This window comes from Ictalurus furcatus, chromosome 6, assembly GCF_023375685.1.
Source record: "Ictalurus furcatus strain D&B chromosome 6, Billie_1.0, whole genome shotgun sequence".
NCBI lineage: Eukaryota > Metazoa > Chordata > Actinopteri > Siluriformes > Ictaluridae > Ictalurus > Ictalurus furcatus.
In genome coordinates this window covers 25,376,731-25,397,617 of record NC_071260.1, presented here as the reverse complement: position 1 = coordinate 25,397,617, position 20,887 = coordinate 25,376,731, and the positions used below count along the sequence as shown (strand labels likewise).

Sequence of the window (20,887 nt, the reverse complement as noted above, 5' to 3'; positions counted from 1 at the left end):
TATAATACAGAAATGTTGACCTGAGAAGAGCTCTAATCAGCAAATTAACTCAAAACACCTGCAAATGTTTCCTGAGCCTTTAATCTCTCAGTCTGGTTCAGTACACACAAATACAATCATGGGGAAGATGAAAGTAAATTTTGCATTTCATTTGGAAATCAAGGTCCCAGAGTCTGGAGGCAGAGTGGAGAGACACAGAATCCAAGTTGTTTGAAGTCCAGTGTGAAGTTTCCACAGTCAGTGATGATTTGAAATGCCATGTCATTTGCTGGTGTTGGTCCTCTGTGTTTTCTCAAGTCGAGAGTCAGTGCAGCATCTACCGGGAGATTTTAGAGCACTTCATGCTTCCATCTGCGGACAAGCTTTATGGAGATGCTGATTTCCTTTTCCAGCAGGACAAAACTTCTAGTAACTGGTTTGCTGACCATGGTATCACTGTGCTTGATTGGCCAGCCAACTCGCCTGACCTGAAACCAGTAGAGAACCTATGAGAGACACCAGACCCAACAATACAGACGAGATGAAGGCTGCTATCAAAGCAACCTGGGCTTCCATAACACCTCAGAAGTGCCACAGGGTGATTGCCTCCATGCCATGCCGCATTGATGCAGTAATTCATGCAAAAGGAGCTGAGTGCATAAATTAACATACTTTTCAGAAGGTCGACATTTCTGTATTATAAATTCTTTATTCTAATATTTTTAGATACTGGATTTTTGATTTCCATGAGCTGTAAGCCATAATTATCAAGATTAAAACAAAAAAAAGGATTGAAATTTTATTTGTCCATTGCACTTTATGAGAAGTAATATAATAAAGTTCAGAGTAGCTCCAACTTACCACAGATATGGTATACAGTCTGTTTCATGATTAAAGCCCTGGGAACCAGGTTATGCTACCTTCACACATACAAGTAAGCTAGAAGCTAGAATTGTCTTCATGACTACTAATTTTATTGAGTGAATTAGAAAAAGTAAAACTTCCTTACGATTCCTTTAATTAAAATTATCTATTGAATTAGTTAACATTTACTAAGTCATAAACATAAGCATTAAAATATTTAATGTTACCTGTACAATTTAGTAACGTCACAAAGGTAACACGTTTAATTGATGTTAACTAAGTATGTCATGTAAATAGCGGAGAAGGACTAAAATTTCGCTCCCCCCTCGGACCTCGCGGAGAGAATTTCTCCCCCCTCTAGCTTCATGTTGTACGTTGTTTCCCCCTCAGGCTCCGCCTTGAGCTTCGTTCTACCCGCTGGCTGCGCAGGAGCTGTCGCTCCACACTCAAGTCAGGCTGGGGATATCACGTCACCTCTCTGCGTGCGGAGGAGACCGCCACACACCTGAACCTCAGAGATCACATAAAGCGAGGGATGAGAGACAAGCTGTAATTTTGAAGTGCTTATGGACATGTGGTCTGGGGGTCCAGGGGTCCGGGACCCCCTCCTGAACGGATTACGCGCATTGTTAAAGGGGAGGATCTGTCATGTAAATAGTGGAAAAGGATTAAAACTACGATTCCAGCCACTGCACCTAGTCACATGTCTGGTTCACCTGATTCACGTTTGGCTCGTTAGCAGTTATTTATAGTCACGTTCTGCACTGCACAGATTGTCTTGCGTTGTTTGGTTTATCTTTCTGTATTACATTCATCTAGACCTGGGTTCTTGTAAGTCTTGTTTTATGTTTTGTTTTGTTTGTACCTCATTAAAATGTTTGAATGTCTTTGAAATGATTCTGCACTTGCATCCATCCTTACGTGACAAAGTACATCTACTTGCATAACTGAATATGCTTACTCGCATTTATTCCATCTGTGACAAAATGTCCTCATGAATTAGCATTAATTAATTGGCCATCTAAACTTGGGCCTCTGGGTGTAAATATTTGAACCCAGCCTCAATTATTAACAGCACTTTGGTTGTCAATGTGTTTTTGTTTGTCAATGTGTTTTTGTTTTACAAACTTATGGCATTTAGTTCATGGTTGTTAATATTATCAAGTTCTTTTATCAAATAATGTTAGTTTGTTACGACACAGGACGATATGCAGGAAGTAAGTGCAGGAGCAATGTCTTTATTCACACACAAGCAGACAAAACACAGGGAGCGCAGTCTATACTGATCAAGGTTAACTAGATTAAACATTAAACTCAAGTCCAGGCATTACACGAGCACAGGGCATGGAAATAAGACCGCTTCGCGAGCGTAACGTATTCACCAAGAAAACACTCATTCGGCTACTGACATGACCATTTACGAATACTCGTTAAACGGTACTAACGTAAACCAATAATACTGCGCGAAGCGCACAGCAACACGAGGCGTTTAAATAACAAACGTAATTAAACTAAATCACAGACACCTGGAGTAAATCAACCAGTGCTTGCACACAGGGAGAATCAAAACAAGCGAACCGCGCGTGTCCATATATACGAGTCTTGTGCACGCGCGCTCTGCAGCAGTCTTTGCGCTTCGACGCCGCAGCGCCATCTGCCGGCGGGAGTGTAACATAGTTAATGTACAGTGTCACTGCTTTTTCTGTGTGTAAGGCAGTGAAGCATGTTATTGCTTTCCTTTCATTGTGGTTGATTGGTTGTCCTAGGTTGACTATTGTCCTATTGTCCCATCCTGAAATGTCTTACTCCTATTTTATACCATAGCTCTGTTGAATGCATGAAACTGATGTGGTCAAACGTTGTTGATTTTCTGAGTTTTCTGTAAGAGCAGCTCTGCTGGTAGTTCAGGCTGTAATTCAAATGATTGATACATTTTTGTTAATGCCTTCATTCTAACATGTATGGTGGACACTGCACATATCCAATAATAAACAGATTAAGAAACGTTATTCAACTAAGAAAAAATTAAACTCCTTTATATATCAAAGTTTTCTGCAAGGACATATTTTATTTATCGTTTATGGAAGGAGTCTCCATTGTCAGTGCTTCGTAATGGTTTTCCACCATAGGAAAGTCTACAGGACAAATATTTCCCGTCTCTGGCTCAGTTCTAAGACCTTCACTTTGACTCTTGAGTTGACTCTGAGATGGTGTCATCATCTTAATATAGAGAATGAATAACAAACCCTTTACATTGTCAACAGGGTAAATAAATTTTATACACACACACACACACACATATGTTCACCTTCTCTGGAGTTCTAAGTAGAGACACCTGTTCCCATTTACACTCACAATCACTCCATACAGAAAAGAGACTGTTCAAACACTAAGTCTTTGCAAAGTATATGCTCAGTTGCCTTATCTCTGGCATTAACCAAACCTTATATTGTGTCTGTTTATTCTGGGGTTTTTCTGACTTTGCTTAAGTTTATGACCCTGTCTCTTTGCTCTGCCCTGTTTGTGCTGTTTGCCTGATCGCCTGACCTGTGCCTGTTCATGATCATTGTCTTCTGCCTTATCCCTTGGACTTGTTGTTGTTGTATTAAACTGCCATACCTGCATTTGCTTCTGTCTGCGCCTCCATTACATGACACATAGGCCACAGGTCTCCAGGAATCCGCAATGACCTGTAAAAGTACAGCCCCCAATCCATCCTGAGAGGTGTCTGCTTTATAAAAATGGACCCTGTTGGTGCTATAGACAATGTTGCAAAGATTTCAAAATGAAGATCCTTGAAGGGTAACGGGAGCAACGACATGAACTACAAATTAAATAATGTGTAAAATGGACAAAGCAGACTTCATTTGATGCCAAACAGGGAGTGAATTCTGATGGTTTGTGACCATTTTGACAACATGCACAATATTTGAAATAAAAAAAACAAAAGCTGTGAAATTCTTAACTCTTGTATTTAAATTATATTTGATAGTATGTTAAACTGTCAAACAGAAACAAGGAAGTAGTGTACTGCAATGCAGTGTACAGCGTACATACAGCAGGAGTTTTTCCATCCTGTTTAAAACCAGACCTAGGATTTTAATTATATGAGTCCAACATGCTGGAAAACCAGCCCACTAGACAAGCATATGTTCCCAATAATCTATCAGAAAGCTAAATCCTTGTTGACTTTTACTGTGTAAGCTGTGCGTCAGTAAAAAATAAATAAAAAGTAATGCAATTTTATATTATTATTATTATTGTTATTATTATTATTATTATTATTATTATTACTTGGCACATTACTTTGAGTGTGTTGCAAGTTCTGTTCAAAAATGCTATTATGATTATGGTTTGAAAGTGAAAATAATTCACTGGATATTTTAGCATTTGTACAATTTTAAGGAAACAATTAAGTGAGACAGAAAGGTAAAAAATGCACACAATGTTATACATGCTAAGCACCAATATTCCCTAGTGGCTTCAAGTAGTAATACTAATAGTGCAAACTGAATCAAACACAGAAATTATATAATAATTTTGCACAAAAAATTTTTAATAATAACTTTTTGATCATAATTTTATTAAGATTAACGCAAGAAAGCATAATGGCAAAGTCGGCTCCTTTATCCATTATGTTGTCATATTGTATGATTATTGTACACATGTCGGACTATTACTGATTAATCTGGATTATTAATTGCCTGTGTTAGTATTACCACATAAATGCAATTTTTATTAGCCAAAAAATGATCTTTTTATAAACATAGTTATAGTTTATAGTTGCGTTAGAGTACAGTTACTTCTGAGCAATTTTTGCTCCTGAAGTCCACATTTATGTTGACTTGATCTCTCACATAGTCACTCGCCTGCCAACCTTGATAAAACTAGAGTAGAGGGCTGAACCTGCAAATATTACTCTTGGATACAGAGGTCTTATCCTTCTGCCTGAAAAAGGTTCACTGATCATGTAATATGGTTCATTTTAACACAATTAATTCTGAATTCCCCAAATGGGTAATTTTAGAGAAATCATAAAATCAACACTGTAAACCTTAAACATTGTATATTTAAAAAAAAAATAAAAAATAAAAAAAAAGCTTATTTTTTTACTGAGTGTATGAGAATTTGAAATAAGCAGTTTTTTTTTTAAACTGTTTCATTTGCAGATAATATGGTACATGTTCTTTAAAATAAGGCTGAGTGAACTACTATGGCTAAAGTACACTACTGTAGCATCCTGCTTCATTATCCATATACAAGTTAAATTGAGCTATGTGAGAATAACTTTAAATTTCTGACCTTTAATGGTTTTAGAAAGGCACCTGAAATGTAGGTTTGTTAACTTGTTTAGCTTTCTAAAGTGCAAATTTGGAATAATTTATTTTATAGGTATATGTTCATGTGGGAAACAACAGTTTATGTCAATAAACAGGAATCATCAGGTATCAAAGTTCAAGAGTGCTCTTAAACCACAGTGTTGTTATAGCAGCCTGTGTTCTGATAAATAAAGAGTTAACATCCCAGAGTGTTGTGCTTCCTCCTTCTTGCTGCAAAGTGAAACACAAGCTGATGTTTAGATATTCAGGACCTAACCTATTCATGGCGGGACGTCTAGCTCTGCGTTCAGCCAAGCCAACGGCTTTTCAGGTGTTCCTTGGGTCCACCACAACCAGTCTGAACTTAAAGAGAAATGCAGGTGGAAATGCTACACCTCTTGGGAGTATCAAGACTGAGGCTGACCTCACTGAGATCACTCTTCCGACAATACTGTACAGGATGATCTTTAAAGGGTACTACAATCACATGCATGAGCTGCAGGTACAGTATGTGAAGTGATTTAGGCTCTACACATCTAGGGACATTTCACTGCTGTGTGATTTATTTGCTGTGCTGGTAGTCACCTTGATACTTGGTACTGTTTGTGAGTGATTAAGATTTGCAGAGTGAAAATAAAACTGTAGAAAAGTGAAAGATGTTCTGTGCATCTTGTGATTGTTCAACATGTCTTCCATACTGAAGATCTAATGACATTTACAAAAGTCTAATGCTTTTTGTTTCTTTTTGTCATTTCTGTAGTTATATGAAAGGCAGTTTTATGGACCCATGTTTAAAGTAAGAGGTGGTAACACGCATGCAATTTCGCTGAATAGTGTGGAGCTGCTGGAGGAGCTGATGAGGAAAGATGATAAATTCCCTAGCAGAGGAGACATGACTATCTGGACTGAATACCGAGATATGAACGGTTTGGGTTATGGTCCTATCACTGAGTAAGCCACACTGTGTTTCTTTGTGTGTGCGCGCGCGAGCGAGTGCTTTGTTGTACGTTTTTGCTTTAATTATACGTTTTGTTTTAATTCATTTTAGCACTTACTCTAATAAACCTAATTCAACACTGAGTTGAATCGCTTTCTCTGTTCGCGGACGGGCTGCAACTGGCCTAGCCTAGCATCGGATTACCCCAGCAGTGACTGTCCGCCCGTTCCGAGCTGAGGCCTCAGGAAATGACGTCACATTGTTTACTAGTGATGTGTCATTTGCGAATGAGTCGGCTCTTTGAATTGGTTCTAGGTAACTCGTAGAGCTTCTGGCGCATTCACTGACATCTCGAACGACGGAATTGTAGATTTGGATTATAATATAATAGCATATTTCCAATTCGGTTTATATATTTGTAATAGAAACTTTTTCGGCACTTTTATGGAAAATGTTATGTGCACATCCCAGTACTTGGCCAAATGAGACAACTTGTTTTGAGGAGTGTTGATTTAGAGATGCACTTGCAATACTAACCAAATATTTTTGGGTTTTTAATAATTACAATCAGATTTTTTGGGCCATATTCTGTGCTGTTTTAATAAGTTACAGCTTAAAGCAAAATAATTAAAATGCAAAAATATACATGCATTTATATAATACAGTTCTACACTGGCATTCAGTGGCAATCAAAATTATTCAACCCCTATTGCAAATCAGGTTTATTGTAAAAATTTACAGACTTTCAGCTGTCAACACAACAGATGCTTCAAGGGGTTTCCCCAAATTCAACTGAAAATGCAAAATGTTATGACCTGCTGCAAACGAGATGCATAGCTTCTGGCAGCTGTGGAATCTTAGCCCATTCCTCATGAGCAATGAGCTCCAGTTCAGTAGTATTCTTGGGTTTTCGTGCTGCAACCGTCTTCTTCAAATCTCACCAGAGATTTTCTATGGGGTTCAAGTCAGGTGACTGTGATGGCCCTGTAGAATCTTCCAGGACTTCTTCTGCAACCAAGTCTTTGTGGAATTTGTGGTATGCTTGTGATCATTGTCCTTTTGGAAGGTCCAATGAGGCCCAAGCTTCAGCATCCTCACAGACGGCATGAGGTTTTCTCCTAGGATTTCCTGATACTTCAATGAATCCATCTTGCCTTCCACGCTGCAGGTTTCCAGTGCCAGAGGATGCAAAGCAGCCCCAGAGTGTCACTGATCCCCCACCATGCTTGACTGTGGACTGAGTGTTCTTCATTCTTCTTCCTCCAGACATACCGCTGAGGCATTGTGTAAGTGAAACCACTTGAAGCATTCGTTGTGTTGAATTATTTCAATTTCTTTTGTTTGATTTGTTCATTGCAAACAGCTGAAAGTCTATAAATTTTGGCAATAAACCTGATTTGCAATGGGGGTTGAATAATTTTTATTGCAACTGTATCTAGTAACTGCACATATTTTCATATGTATAATGAAAATACATATATAGGTAAAATAAAAAGTGATCTACTTGAAAAAAATTCTTAATGTGAATTAAAGTGAATGAATGCCAAATTCACCTTCTAAAAAGAGAAACCTTTCAGAGTTTACACTGCAAGGAGTTTACACTGTAAGGAGTAAGGTATAGTCCTTATCATTTCTTAATGAACCACATCCTAGGTGTGTTCCACGGCCCCTGTCTAACTCTGGGCTCCCGGAATCATTCATACACACTTCTCCTAGTTTTTACCCACAATTTTCAGTTGTAGGAAATTCTAATTGTTTCTTCAAAAAGAAAAACATAGAAATATGTTGTGTTTTTTCTTCACTAGAGAAGGAGAAAAGTGGTACAAACTCCGATCGGTGTTGAACAAGCGTATGCTGCATCCAAAGGACTCTGTGCAGTATGAGAATATGATTAATGAGGTTGTCACAGATTTTATCAAACGTGTATGCCATTTACGAAAAATGAGCTCCACTGGAGACCTGGTACCCAACATATCTAATGAGCTGTACCGTTTCACTCTAGAAGGTATGGCCCATCATGTCTTAATTATAACTGCTCGACAATTTTATGTAGCTTGATTTTATATATATATATATATATATATATATATATATATATATATATATATATATATATATACATATATATATGTATATGTATGTGTGTGTGTATATATATATATATATATATATATATATATATATATATATATATATCAAAATAACTCAACACACAGCCATTAATGTCTAAACCGCTGGCAACAAAAGTGAGTACACCCCTAAGTGAAAATGTCCAAATTGGGTGGATGCAGTTCTTTTCCATGAGGTGCCATGTTGAACTTCCAGTGACCAGTATGAGGGCGTGTGAGAGCGATGACACCAAATTTAACACACCTGCTCCCCAATCACACCTGAGACCTTGTAATACTAACAAGTTACATGACACCTTGGAGGGAAAATGGATAATTGGGCCCAATTTGGACATTTTCACTTAGCGGTGTACTCACTTTTGTTGGCAGCGGTTTAGACATTAATGGTTGTGTGTTGAGTTATTTTGAGGTTATTTTGAGTAATTTTAATTTACACTGTTATACAAGCTGTACACTCACTACTTTACATTGTGGCAAAGTGTCATTTCTTCAGTGTTGTCACATTAAAAGATATAATCAAATATTTACAAAAATGTGAGGGGTGTACTCACTTTTGTGAGATACTGTGTGTATATATATATATATATATATATATATATATATATATATGTATGTATGTGTGTATATATGTGTAATATAGATTGCTCATATGCTTACAGTTTTTATATGGTACGTGATGATACAAATGCAAGATGAGACATATGTCTGCTTATTCAGGAATCGCCCGCATACTGTTTGAGACTCGAATTGGCTGTCTTGAAAATGAGATTCCAGCAGAGACTCAAAACTTCATTGACTCCATCGGCCAGATGTTGACTCAGATCATGGCTTTGTCTCTGTTACCCAAGTGGACTCGCAATTATTTGCCATTCTGGCGGCGTTACCTAAGTGGTTGGGATGGAATCTTCAGATTCGGTGAGATGCCGAAGACATTAATGATCTCTCTTCCTGTCCCTCTTCTCCAGTACATATGAAAGATATCTTTTTTTATCTAGTAGCCTATTACATCTTCTGTAAGTTTATTTAAATTGAAAGAAATATCTGCATGGCTTAGCCTGCAAGCTAATTGACAGGAAGATGGAGCACATTCAGATGCGCCTGGATGCAGGTCAGGAAATTGCAGGAGAGTATCTCAGCTATTTGCTTTCCAAGACCAACATGAGCAAAAAAGATGTGTATGGGAGTGTTAGTGAGCTGCTCCTGGCAGGAGTAGACACAGTAAGGATAACAGTACACTATCATATAACTTTGTTAATTGGTATAAAACCTATTTTGATAAATATAATGAAGAATTAACCAAAATGAAATGTCCGGTCTCTCAAGACATCCAACACTATGATGTGGGCCTTGTACCTGCTGTCACAAGATCCAAAGGCACAGGAAACACTATATCAGGAAGTTAACAGCATCATTAAAGGGGACAAAATTCCAACAGCTGAGGACATAAACAGCATGCCCTACCTCAAGTCTGTCATCAAGGAGACTCTAAGGTGGATAGAAAAAAACAATGTTTATAAGTACTTGCCATTTAAGTACCATATAGCACATAGTATACAGTTACTTAGGTTAGTTTTTCACCTTTATTTATTTATTTATTTATTTATACTGTATTTCACCCAATAAAAGAGGTGTACTTATATCCTGGGCATTACTGTTATTTAGCATTAAAGTAAATGTGCTATTTGTCTATTACCTTTTGGATGCAAATTGATAATTTTATCTATTATATTAAGACTATGTTATGATTATGTTTAGAATGTACCCAGTTGTTCCCATGAACGCACGCCTTTTATCAGAAAATGACGTGATTATCGGAGGACACTTCTTCCCTAAGAAGGTACTGTTTCTTTTCCCCCTAACTATTTTATTTCTAAAATGTATCTTCCTCCATAAATCATTGTTTAACTAATCAACAACTCTCATGAACAGACCGCATTTATAATGAATCATTATGCAATCAGTCATGATGAGACAGTATTCCCTGAACCAAGAGTCTTCAAGCCTGAACGCTGGTTACGAGATGGGAGAGAGCGACCTATTCCTTTCGGATCCATTCCATTTGGGTTTGGAGTGAGGGGGTGTGTTGGTAAACGGATTGCTGAACTGGAAATGCACTTGGCTCTGGCAAGGGTAAGAAACTAGAAAACTTTACTGGATCATATAACAAATGTTATCTGATTATTTATTAGCAGTTACAATGGATATAAAAAGTCTGCACACCCCTGTGAAAAATGGGCCCCAGTCATAGAGGGAATCATAGATAGTTCCAAATACCAATCTATTTTGGCACAAAACCTGGAAAAACCTGTATAATTAGTTGAACAGGCCGTGTACAGGAGATCCCCTTGCCATTTGATAAATCTGGAGCATATTTGCAAGGAAGAGTTCCAAAGTTGGTAGACACTAAAAGACTGAGTGCTGTATTACAAGCAGTAGGTGCGTTAACAAAATTTGAGTTAAGGAGTGTGCACTCAAAATTATTTTTTTTATTTTTTTTTCTCAAATCTATCTGTTTTTCACTTGAATTGTTGGTTGCTATATCACATTACAGGTGAAAAAATATCTGACATGATTTATCTTGGTTATATTTTTTACGTCACAAAAACATGCTATATTAACAGGGGTGTGTATACTTTTCACATGCACTGTATGTGTGTACATATTTTTATGTTTTGATATATTATCTGCTATCTGAAACACTTAAATGTTGGACTTTGTTTTGATTATCTAGATAATAAAACTGTTTGAAGTCAAGCTGGATCCCAGCGTGGGAGAGGTCAAGTCTCTCAGTCGTACTGTGCTTGTTGCAGACAGAGCAGTCAATTTTCATTTTCTGGAGCGGAAACTCACGTAACGACTTAAAACTGTTCTGAGCTTTAACATCCACCAAACTAAGCCACAGAAGAAATCTATACACCCAGCATAAAAAATCTTTCCAAAGCCCCTTTCTCCAAAGAGAACAGTGCCGTGGTATCATGCTTGGCCAAAAGTAGCCAAATGCACAGAGACTGTAAGGAAGTCAAAGTCAGTCCTTCTACCATTCTTTCTGCAAGTACACTCTGTAATCTCATTGGTGTGTGTATGTATTGATGCAAATGAAAAACACATAGAGCATGTATTTTAGTGATTTCTATTAGTATGTAAAGACAATTTAATTCAATATGTATTCTTGATATAAATTAATTACAGCAGCTTTTTCACTTTTTCAGTGTATATATAATAAACGTTTGAATAAAAAAAAATCACATAGCATCAATGGCCTGGTATGATCATTTAGAAATACTGTTTAAAACATTAGGAATACTCTATTAATATGATGTACTATGAAGAGCCATGAACATAATTTGAATTGCACTATGAATTATGATTCATCTGGTCTACATACACAGATATACATAAATGTGCATTTTGTATCTCTGATACTTACATACACACACATACACACACACACACACACACACACACACACACACATATGTAGATATATATACAGTTGCATCTAAAAAAAAATAGAATATCGTGGAAAAGTAAATTTTTTTCCCATAATTTAATTCAAAAAGTGGAACTTTCATATGGTAAGGGAATTAGCCCGGGGAAGGGCTGAGCACAGACTCACAAGAGGCAGGTTTTAGTGATCCAGTGGTTAGGGTTTTATTTTTCTATGTGGGTGCTGTCTGCAGTGAGGAGGCGTGTGTGTGTGAGTGTGAGGGGGTTTATTGGGGGTGTGGCTGGCGTTACGACGCTCCCGAGGGCGTGTCGGGGTTTCCAGGAGGTGTGTGGGGGGTTTTCCCATGCCGTCATCCACCGCCGTATGCGATCTAACCATCCGGCGGCCTTGTCCGCACTCGAACCTTCAGGGAGAGAAGGAGAGAGAGAGAGAGAGAGAGAGAGATTAGCGTAATGGTGGCGTCGTGCTAAAGGTCGGAATACCTCTTTGTTGCTGAAGAACGCGCACGTAGTGTGTATCTTAGCTGTCCTCCCCGCACGGGCGGAAGAGCGTCCTTTTATACTCTTCTGCCGTCGCCTGAGTGGTGGAATTTTCCCGACGGACTCCCCAATTGCCGGCCGGTGTAGCGTCGACGGTCCCGCCCCACCGTGACGGTCCTTCCGGCTGATGGTGTGTTTGGCACGAGGCTGTCCGCTTCATGCCTGCGTGGCAGTCGGGGAAGGAGCGACTTTCTTATTATGCGCGCTGGCTGTCTGTCCGTCGCGACAGTACCCCCCCCTCATCTCCGAGCCTACTGCTGCTCGGTGGCGGGCCCAGAGTGTGTCTCGCCGCGAGAGCCTATCTGCATTACCATGTTGGGCCCCCACCCGGTGCTGGACCTGATATGAGAAGTCCTGTAAGGCGAGGAACCAGCGGGTTACCCTGGCGTTCGTGTCTTTGGCCTTGGCCATCCACTGTAGGGGGGCGTGGTCCGTTATGAGGACGAAGTGCCGGCCAGCCAGGTAGTACCGCAGCTCCTCGATGGCCCATTTTATTGCCAGGGCCTCTCACTCGACAGCTGCGTATTTCCTCTCAGCGGGGGACAACTTCCGGCTGATATAGAGGACCGGGTGTTCTTCTCTGTCGAAGGTTTGCGAGAGAACTGCGCCAAGCCCGGTCTCGGACGCATCGGTGTGCACCGTGAATGGGAGGGCAAAGTCTGGGTTGCGCAGTACCAGCGCGCTGGTGAGGGCACATTTCAGTGCTTGGAAGGCCCTCTCTGCGTTGGCTGACCACCTAACCCAGTCTGGTTGGCCCTTCTTTGTGAGATCTGAGAGGGGGGAAGCTACAGCAGAGAAGTTAGGCACGAACCTCCGGTAGTACCCCGCCAACCCCAAGAAGGCACGTACCTGTTTCTTTGACGTGGGTCGAGGGTAGTCATTTATGGCCTCGATTTTCTTTGTTTGTGGATTCAGCATCCCCCGGCCAATGCGGTATCCCAGGTACTGGGCCTCAGTCAGCCCTAGGTGGCATTTCTTGGGGTTGGCTGTCAGGCCGGCCTCCCGGAGCGCCTTCAGGACCTCCCCTAGATGAAACAAGTGGTCTGCCCATGTGGAGGAGTGGATGACTACGTCGTCCAGGTAGGCAGCTGCAAACATGCGGTGGGGCCACAGGAGGATGTCCATCAACCTCTGGAACGTTGCGGGTGCCCCGTGTAGCCCAAGGGAGAGAACCCGGTACTGCCAGTGTCCGGTGGTCGTGCTAAAGGCCGTCTTGGGCCTTGCGTCCGGCGCTGGCGCAACTTGCCAGTAACCTTCGGTCAGGTCCAGGGTAGATATGAACCGGGCCCTCCCCAGTCGCTCCACGAGGTCGTCCACTCGGGGGAGGGGATAGCTGTCGAACTCCGATACCTGGTTCAGCTTCCGGAAGTCGTTGCAAAGCCGCATACTCCCGTCCGGCTTCGGCACGACGACGATGGGGCTGGACCAGGGGCTGCTGGACTCCTCTATGATGCGATCCCGCAGCATTCGGCCAATTTCTTCCTCGATGGCTTTGCGCCGGGCCTCTGGAACACGGTAGGGCCTTTGTCTTACCACTACGCCAGGAGGAGTTTTGATCTCGTGGTGGACCAGCTGTGTCATCCCTGGGGAGGCCGAAAACACATCAGAGAATTGATCTACCAACTCGGTGAGCTCCTGTTTCTGGGCGGGGGTAAGGTCCTCCCCCAAACCGACCAAGGTACGCTTGCCATGGTCTGTGTCCCGGGCCGTGTACGCCGACACTACCGGTGCCAGTTCCACCCACTTCTTTAGAAGGTTCACGTGGTAGAGCTTCTCCTCCGCGCGCTTACCGGGCTGTTGCAGGCGGTAGTTGACGGGGCCCCGGTGCTCGAGGACTGTATACGGGCCTTGCCACCGGGCCAGGAACTTACAGGCACTGCTGGGTACTAACAGGAGGACTCGATCCCCCGGCTGGAATTCTCGGGGCTGTGCCGAGCGGTTGTATATCCTTCGTTGCTCCTCCTGCGCGGCGCGCATATGCTCCCGGACTATTGGAGCTACCCGATCGATCTTCGCTTGCATCTCCTGCACATATTCGACAACTGAGCGAAATGGGGACGGTTGCTCCTCCCAGGCTTCGCGGGCCACGTCCAACAGTCCCCGCGGGCGCCGTCCGAAAAGGAGCTCAAAGGGGGTGAAGCCCGTGGACGCCTGGGGGCACTCTCGGACGGCGAAAAGCACGTAGGGGAGGAGGAGGTCCCAATTCCTCCCCTCCTCGTCCACCGCCCGGCATAGCGTCCGTTTGAGCGTCTGGTTGAATCGCTCAACCAGCCTGTCGGTTTGCGGGTGGTAGACCGACGTCTTAAGGTGCTTCACCTGTAACAGTCGACACAGATCGGACATTAGTTTAGACACAAAAGGCGTACCTTGGTCGGTCAGCACGTCCTTTGGGATCCCCACCCGACTGAACAGGAGTACCAGCTCCCTGGCGATGTTGTGGGAGGTGGCTTTGCGCAGTGGCACCGCCTCGGGGTACCGGGTGGCGTAGTCGACAATGACCAGGATGTACTCATGGCCCCGGGCAGACTTGGGAAGGGGGCCCACGAGGTCCATGCCCACTCGCTCGAAGGGGATGCCGATAATGGGCAGAGGGATAAGGGGCGCCAGCAGGGGCCTCCGTGGGGCAGTGCGCTGGCACTGCGGGCATTGCTGGCAGAAGGTCCGGACCTCCGCGTCCATCCCGGGCCACACAAAGCAATCCCTCAGCTTCTCCAGGGTGTTTCGTGGCCCCAGGTGGCCGCCGAGGGGATGGGTATGAGCCAGATGCATTACTGTTTGAGTCTTTGGTTTGGGCACGACCAGTAGGTCCACCTGCTCCCTGCGGCGGCAGGCCCGCTGATAGAGGAGACCGCTCCGGACGAGAAAGTACGAGGTAGGGAGTCTCAGGTCAGGGCTCTGGTCGACTCCCTCTATCACTCGCACCTGGGCCCAGTAGTGCTTCAGGCAGTCGTCCTCCTTCTGCTCCCGTCCAAACTTCCCCTCCCAGTTCACCTGGTAAAAGACAGAAGACAGAGGGTTAGTGTGTTGGGGGGCCTTACCTTCCGTGGCGGCGTCTCTGTTGTCCTGGGCCAGGTAGGCCTGCCGGGCCCGGGTCCTCTTCGTGTGTTGCCACGGCCTGCCATACTCGATCGCCGGGCCCATCGGGAATCCTGGCCAGTCCCTTCCAAGGAGCAGGGGCACCGGGAGCTCGAGGATCAGGCCCACCTGGAGGGGCCAGACGCCGGCTTTACCCCGGATCTGGACCTCGGCTGCTGGCACTTCCCGGGTGTCCCCATGGATGCAGGTTACGGTGAGAACCCCCCCCCGGGCAAAGTCCTTTGGGTAGAATGGATGGTCGGGCGAGGGTCACCGTGCTCCCGGTGTCCAGCAGGGCGGTTACCGGGCTCCCCTCGACCCACACCGTCAGGGTGGGGCCATCCGGCGGCTGCCGTAAATGGAGGGCACACCCCGCTAACCATGGCTTCTGGGGCGGCCTGGCAGGTTCCATCTCCGACTCCGCTCGTCCACGGGGTATTACACGGACGGGTGATCTCCGGCAGGCCCTCCAGGTGCCAGGACGGGGTTGGCGGCCAGGGGCACCAAAGGGCGTGTCGGGGAGCCGCTGTTCACCTTGGCCGAGCTCAAGGGTGGCCATGGTTCTGTGCGGGGCAACGCCCTCAGGAAACGGTCTATGGCCACTCTTTCCGCCACCTCCGCGGCGGTATGCCGGTCCGGCTGGAGCCACCTTTTGGTTATCCGGACGAGGGTGTTCAGCTGTCCGCGTGGTCGGGCCCCCGGCCGATAGGCCCAGCGATGGAACTCCGTCGCTGCCTGGTAGGGGGTTCGCCCGCACCACGCCAGGACTCCCTCCTTCATCGCCCCGTAGTTAGCCGCCTCCTCCGGCTCGAGGGCATAGTAGGCCGTGCGTGCTTCTCCCGTGAGCAGCGGGCCGAGGGCGCGAGGCCAGTCGTCCCGGTCCCATCCCTCTCGGCGGGCAATACCCTCAAAGGCCTCGAAGTACGCCTCGAGATCTTCCTCGGGGGAGAGGGGGGGCAGCAGGCGGCGGATCTCGCGTCCCGGGTCGGGGAGGGGTACGACGGCAGCGGGGGTCTCGGTCCTCAGGTCAACCAGCGTCTGGGGTTGCGACCTGAAGGCTTTCGACGAGCTGCTGTGTAACGGCTTGCTGCTGGATGCTAGTCTCCAGCAGGTGTTTCAGTGCGGGGTCCATGGTTCTTTCTCTCTCTCGTTGGTTTTTTTTTTTTTTTTTTTTTTTTTTTTTTAGTGGTTGTTATTGTTGGCGGGTCTGTGCTCATGCCTGCATCCTCCACCAGTGTAAGGGAATTAGCCCGGGGAAGAGCTGAGCACAGACTCACAAGAGGCAGGTTTTAGTGATCCAGTGGTTAGGGTTTTATTTTTCTATGTGGGTGCTGTCTGCAGTGAGGAGGCGTGTGTGTGTGAGTGTGAGGGGGTTTTGTGGGGGTGTGGCTGGCATTGCGACACTCCCGAGGGCGTGTCGGGGTTCCCAGGAGGTGTGTGGGGGGTTTTCCCGTGCCGTCATCCACCGCCGTATGCGATCTCACCATCCGGCAGCCTCGTCCGCACTTCGGGGAGAGAAGGAGAGAGAGAGAGAGAGAGGGAGAGAGAGAGATTAGCGTAATGGTGGCGTCGTGCTAAAGGTCGGAATACCTCTATGTTGCTGAAGAACGCGCACGTAGTCTGTATCTTAGCCGTCCTCCCCGCACGGGCGGAAGAGCGTCCTTTTATACTCTTCCGCCGTTACCTGAGTGGTGGAATTTTCCCGACGGACTCCCCAATCGCCGGCCGGTGTAGCGTCGACGGTCCCGCCCCACCGTGACGGTCCTTCCGGCTGATGGTGTGTTTGGCGCGAGGCTATCCACTTCGTGCCTGCGCGGCAGTCGGGGAAGGAGCGACTTTCTTATTATGCGCGCCGGCTGTCGGTCCGTCGCGACAATATATTCTAGATTCATTACATATAAAGTGAAATATTTTTGTTTGTTTGTTTTAATCTATGATTATGCCTTACAGCTCATGGAAATAAAAAAAAAAACAGTATCTCAAAATATTAGAATAATGGTGGAAGAGTGGGGTAACATCTCACAGCAAGAACTGACAAATCTGGTGCAGTCCATGAGGATGAGATGCACTGTAGTACTTAAAGCAGCTGGTGGACACCAGATACTGACTGTTACTTTTAATATTGACCCCCCACCCCCTTTGTTCAGGGACTCATTATTCCATTTCTGTTCATCAAATGTCTGTGAAACTTGTTCAATTTATGTCTCAGTTGTTGAAATCCAAATATTTACATATATGTTAAGAAATTTGCTGTAAATAAAAGCGGGTATACCCCCCACACCACAAGATCATCAATATATATGCAAAGACCCCCTAGACCTTCAATAAGGGTTTCCATGACTCAATGAAAAATCTCGGGAACTGACTTGATGCCAAATGCAAGTCGAAGAAAACAATATCTTCCAAAGGGAGTGTTAAATGTACAATATTTGCTACTCTCACAATCCAATCAGATCTGCCAGAACCCATGAGATGCATCTAATTTGCTAAAAAAAAAAAAAATCTTGGCACCTGTCATTTCACTAATAATCTCTTCACAGGTGGATATCTGATAGTGTTCTCTTTTGATGTTATCGTTAAGGTCTTTAGGATCTAAGCACATGCTTAATTCACCATTAGGCTTTTTCATACAAGTTATGGAATTCACCCAATCTGTAAGTTGTTCAATTCATTGTATGACTCCTAACTATCATGCAATCCAATTCTTGTCTCAAGATGTCGCGCAGAGGTGCAGGGACCCACCGAGGATCATGTATGGCTAGTGTACAATCATCTTTCAGTTGTATTTTATAGGTAAAAACATTTAGAAATTGTTCCACAATGTCAGCAACATTGTCCCTGATAGTCTGTAAGGTTACAGTTTCCTTGTTGACTTGATACACTCTTTTAACCAGTCAGTAGAAAGGTCTCTTTAGTGTCCTAAGTTATTGTAACTGTGACCTTAATTGCCTACTGCCTGTAAACTATTAATGTCATAAGAACTGTTCCACATACGACGGCTCTGTCTTGCTGACTTAGCTCCTAATTCAACGGTGGCACTCGGGCAGTTGACTGTAGCCCCTTCACGCACTCTGAAGTGCACGGCATCTGCGGCAGCCAGCGCTCCCCTTCCATCTAAGAGGTAAACATCGAGAAAGTAATGAACATTCACGTGTTGAGGAAAATTCACTTTCTAAGATGGTTTCTGTGCTTTCTTCAGAATTGGCAGAGCTGAAACGCCTGTATCACTTGCTTCAGCCGGTCACATATGCTACACCTGTGGCAGTGACACAGGAGGATGAGAATGTTCAGATTCAGGGAGCTGGGGAAGAGTCTCTCAATTCCCCTTGTTTTTCAAATCATTCTGATTTGGATGCGCTTTCTATGAGTGCGTCAGATTCTTTTTTTACGATCATGGGAATGCGGTCGATGTTGCTGCACAACCATCACCTCAGGATGTTTTCACTGGTTATCCAGCAGTGGTGAGGTCTAGTGGGGGATCAGTTCAGCTGTCTGGCCAGGCCCAGGCCTCCCCGATGATACTTTGGCTCTGCTTTCAATGGCTATTGCTTGTCTAGGACTTGACGAGTCACCTGTCCAATCTGCCCAAACGAATGTTTTTTTTTTTCAGATGGGCCACTTCTTTTGCCATGCCACCATGTAAAGATTTTGTGGCTGAATATTCAAATGCCCTCACTGGTTCTGGTCCACCTAGGCAGTGCTCAAGGATTGCTCAGACACTAGCATCTATGGCTGAAGCAGATTCCATCAGGGTGAGTCGTGCTCCAGAAATAGAGCAGCTTGTTGCAGCCTTGGTGGCGTCTCTTGGCTAGGCTTCTTGCAGCCTGCCTGAGGACTGTAAGAAAACCTTGAGAGATCTTCCATTTGCTACCGGACATCTTTTTGGTCCTAATGTTCCGGAACTGTTGGAAAAGAAGGTAAAGCTGTCTGAGGCCACTCATCAACTGATGCAGATGCAGCGCAACCCTACCCTTAGGATGCCAGCAGTTCAGACCCGACATCACTATGCTGCATCAGAGCAGCGTTTCCGCCGGCATGCTACACCTCAGTCACAGCCCCCTCAAAGACCTCGTGTTACTGAAGATGTTAGAGTCTTTAGGCCACCTCATCAACTATTGCCAGGAAGACCCCATCAACATCCCCCACAACCACTAAAAGTCATGCACACAAAGCCTGAGAAACTCAGGCCGGCGGTTGATCATTTTTCTATAGAACAGTTGGAGTACTGGAGGATCAACACAGCAGACCCCTGGGTTTTGATGACTCTGAGCAGGGTATATACTCTACACTTTCGACACCGGCCTCCCACATTTTCAGGAATTGTTCCTATGATTGTCAGAGATGCAGTTTGGGCTGTGGCTCTCTCTCTGGAAATTTGTTCACTGTTAGAGAAGGGAGCCATAGAAAAAATTCATCCCTTCATTCAGGGAGATGGGTTCTATTCGACATATTTTCTTGTTCCAAAGAAGGACAGTTTGAGGCATCTGAATTTGTTGCTGAAGGTCCTTCCTTTTCGAATGCTGCACACAGCCGACATTCTTCAGTCTGTAGCAGCAGACGACTGGTTTGTAAGTATCGACCTGAAAGATGCATACTTTCATATCTCAATTGATGTTCATCACAGAAAGTTTCTGCATTTCAGTTTCCTTAATCAAGCCTACCCGTTCAAGGTGCTACCTTTCGGTCTTTTGCTCGCTCCTTACATCTTGTGAGCGCGGCTCTATCTCCTCTTTAGATGGGAGGTAGGCGTATTCTGCCTTATTTGCATGACTGGCTTCTTTGTGCCCCCACGAAACGGCAGGCTGTGCAAGACTCCAGACCGCTTATGAGACATGTGCAGAAGTTGGGTTTTTCTGTGAACAGGAAAAAGAGCTGTCTGATTCCAACACAGCCCACGTTCATAGGAATGGCCTGAATACCTGCCTAATGTCTGCCACCCTGTCTTAAGAATGTGTGGCAAACATTCTGCAACTTTTGGCTCACTTTCGCCCAGGTGTGTCATTGCAGTATGAAGTGGTCCTACGACAAATAGGGATGTCAACGGCAGCTGCAATGGTGATTCTCCTGGGTTTTCTCGAGCTCAGATCACTCCAGTTATGGAATAACAGTTTGCGGCTAGATCCCACCAGACATTGCCATCGGCTGATTGTAATTTCGCAGTGTTGCATACGTGAGTTGAGGTGGTGGAGACAGGTAGAGTTTCTGAGGGCAGGAGTGCCCCTGGGTGTTGTTCCCTCTTGTTGGGAGTTGGTCACTACAGATGCTTCCCTCACAGGGTGGGGGGCAACAAGGAATAGGAGGAGTATTTGTGGGCGCTGGACACCGACCCAGGCCACAGAGCATATCAACCTGCTGGAACTACGTGCAGTGTTCTTAGCTCAAAAGTATTTCAAAAGTCCTGACAGTGTTCCATCTGAACCACCAGGGCAGCACAAAGTCCCGCAGATCTCTACAGCTTACTCACGAGATCCTGACATGGTGTCAGCTGGCGACTTGCTTCACTGAGGCCATCTCATATTCCAGGAGCGTGCAACCAGACTGCGGATGCTCTTTCCAGGGATCAAGTACATCCAGGAGAATGGAGACTTCATCCAGAT

At 44.7% G+C, this 20,887-nt stretch overlaps 1 protein-coding gene across 1 annotated transcript; it reads left to right on the top strand.

The window, feature by feature from the left end:
- The first annotated feature begins 5,379 nt into the window (after positions 1-5,379).
- Positions 5,380-11,480, top strand: LOC128609023 (sterol 26-hydroxylase, mitochondrial-like). The gene is made up of 9 exons (XM_053627317.1): positions 5,380-5,664; positions 5,923-6,113; positions 7,905-8,104; positions 8,946-9,143; positions 9,283-9,446; positions 9,552-9,718; positions 9,984-10,065; positions 10,158-10,358; positions 10,960-11,480. The coding sequence occupies exons 1-9, from the start codon at positions 5,416-5,418 to the stop codon at positions 11,080-11,082; spliced, it is 1,575 nt and encodes a 524-aa protein (XP_053483292.1). The 5' UTR covers positions 5,380-5,415; the 3' UTR covers positions 11,083-11,480.
- Positions 11,481-20,887: the final 9,407 nt, after the last annotated feature.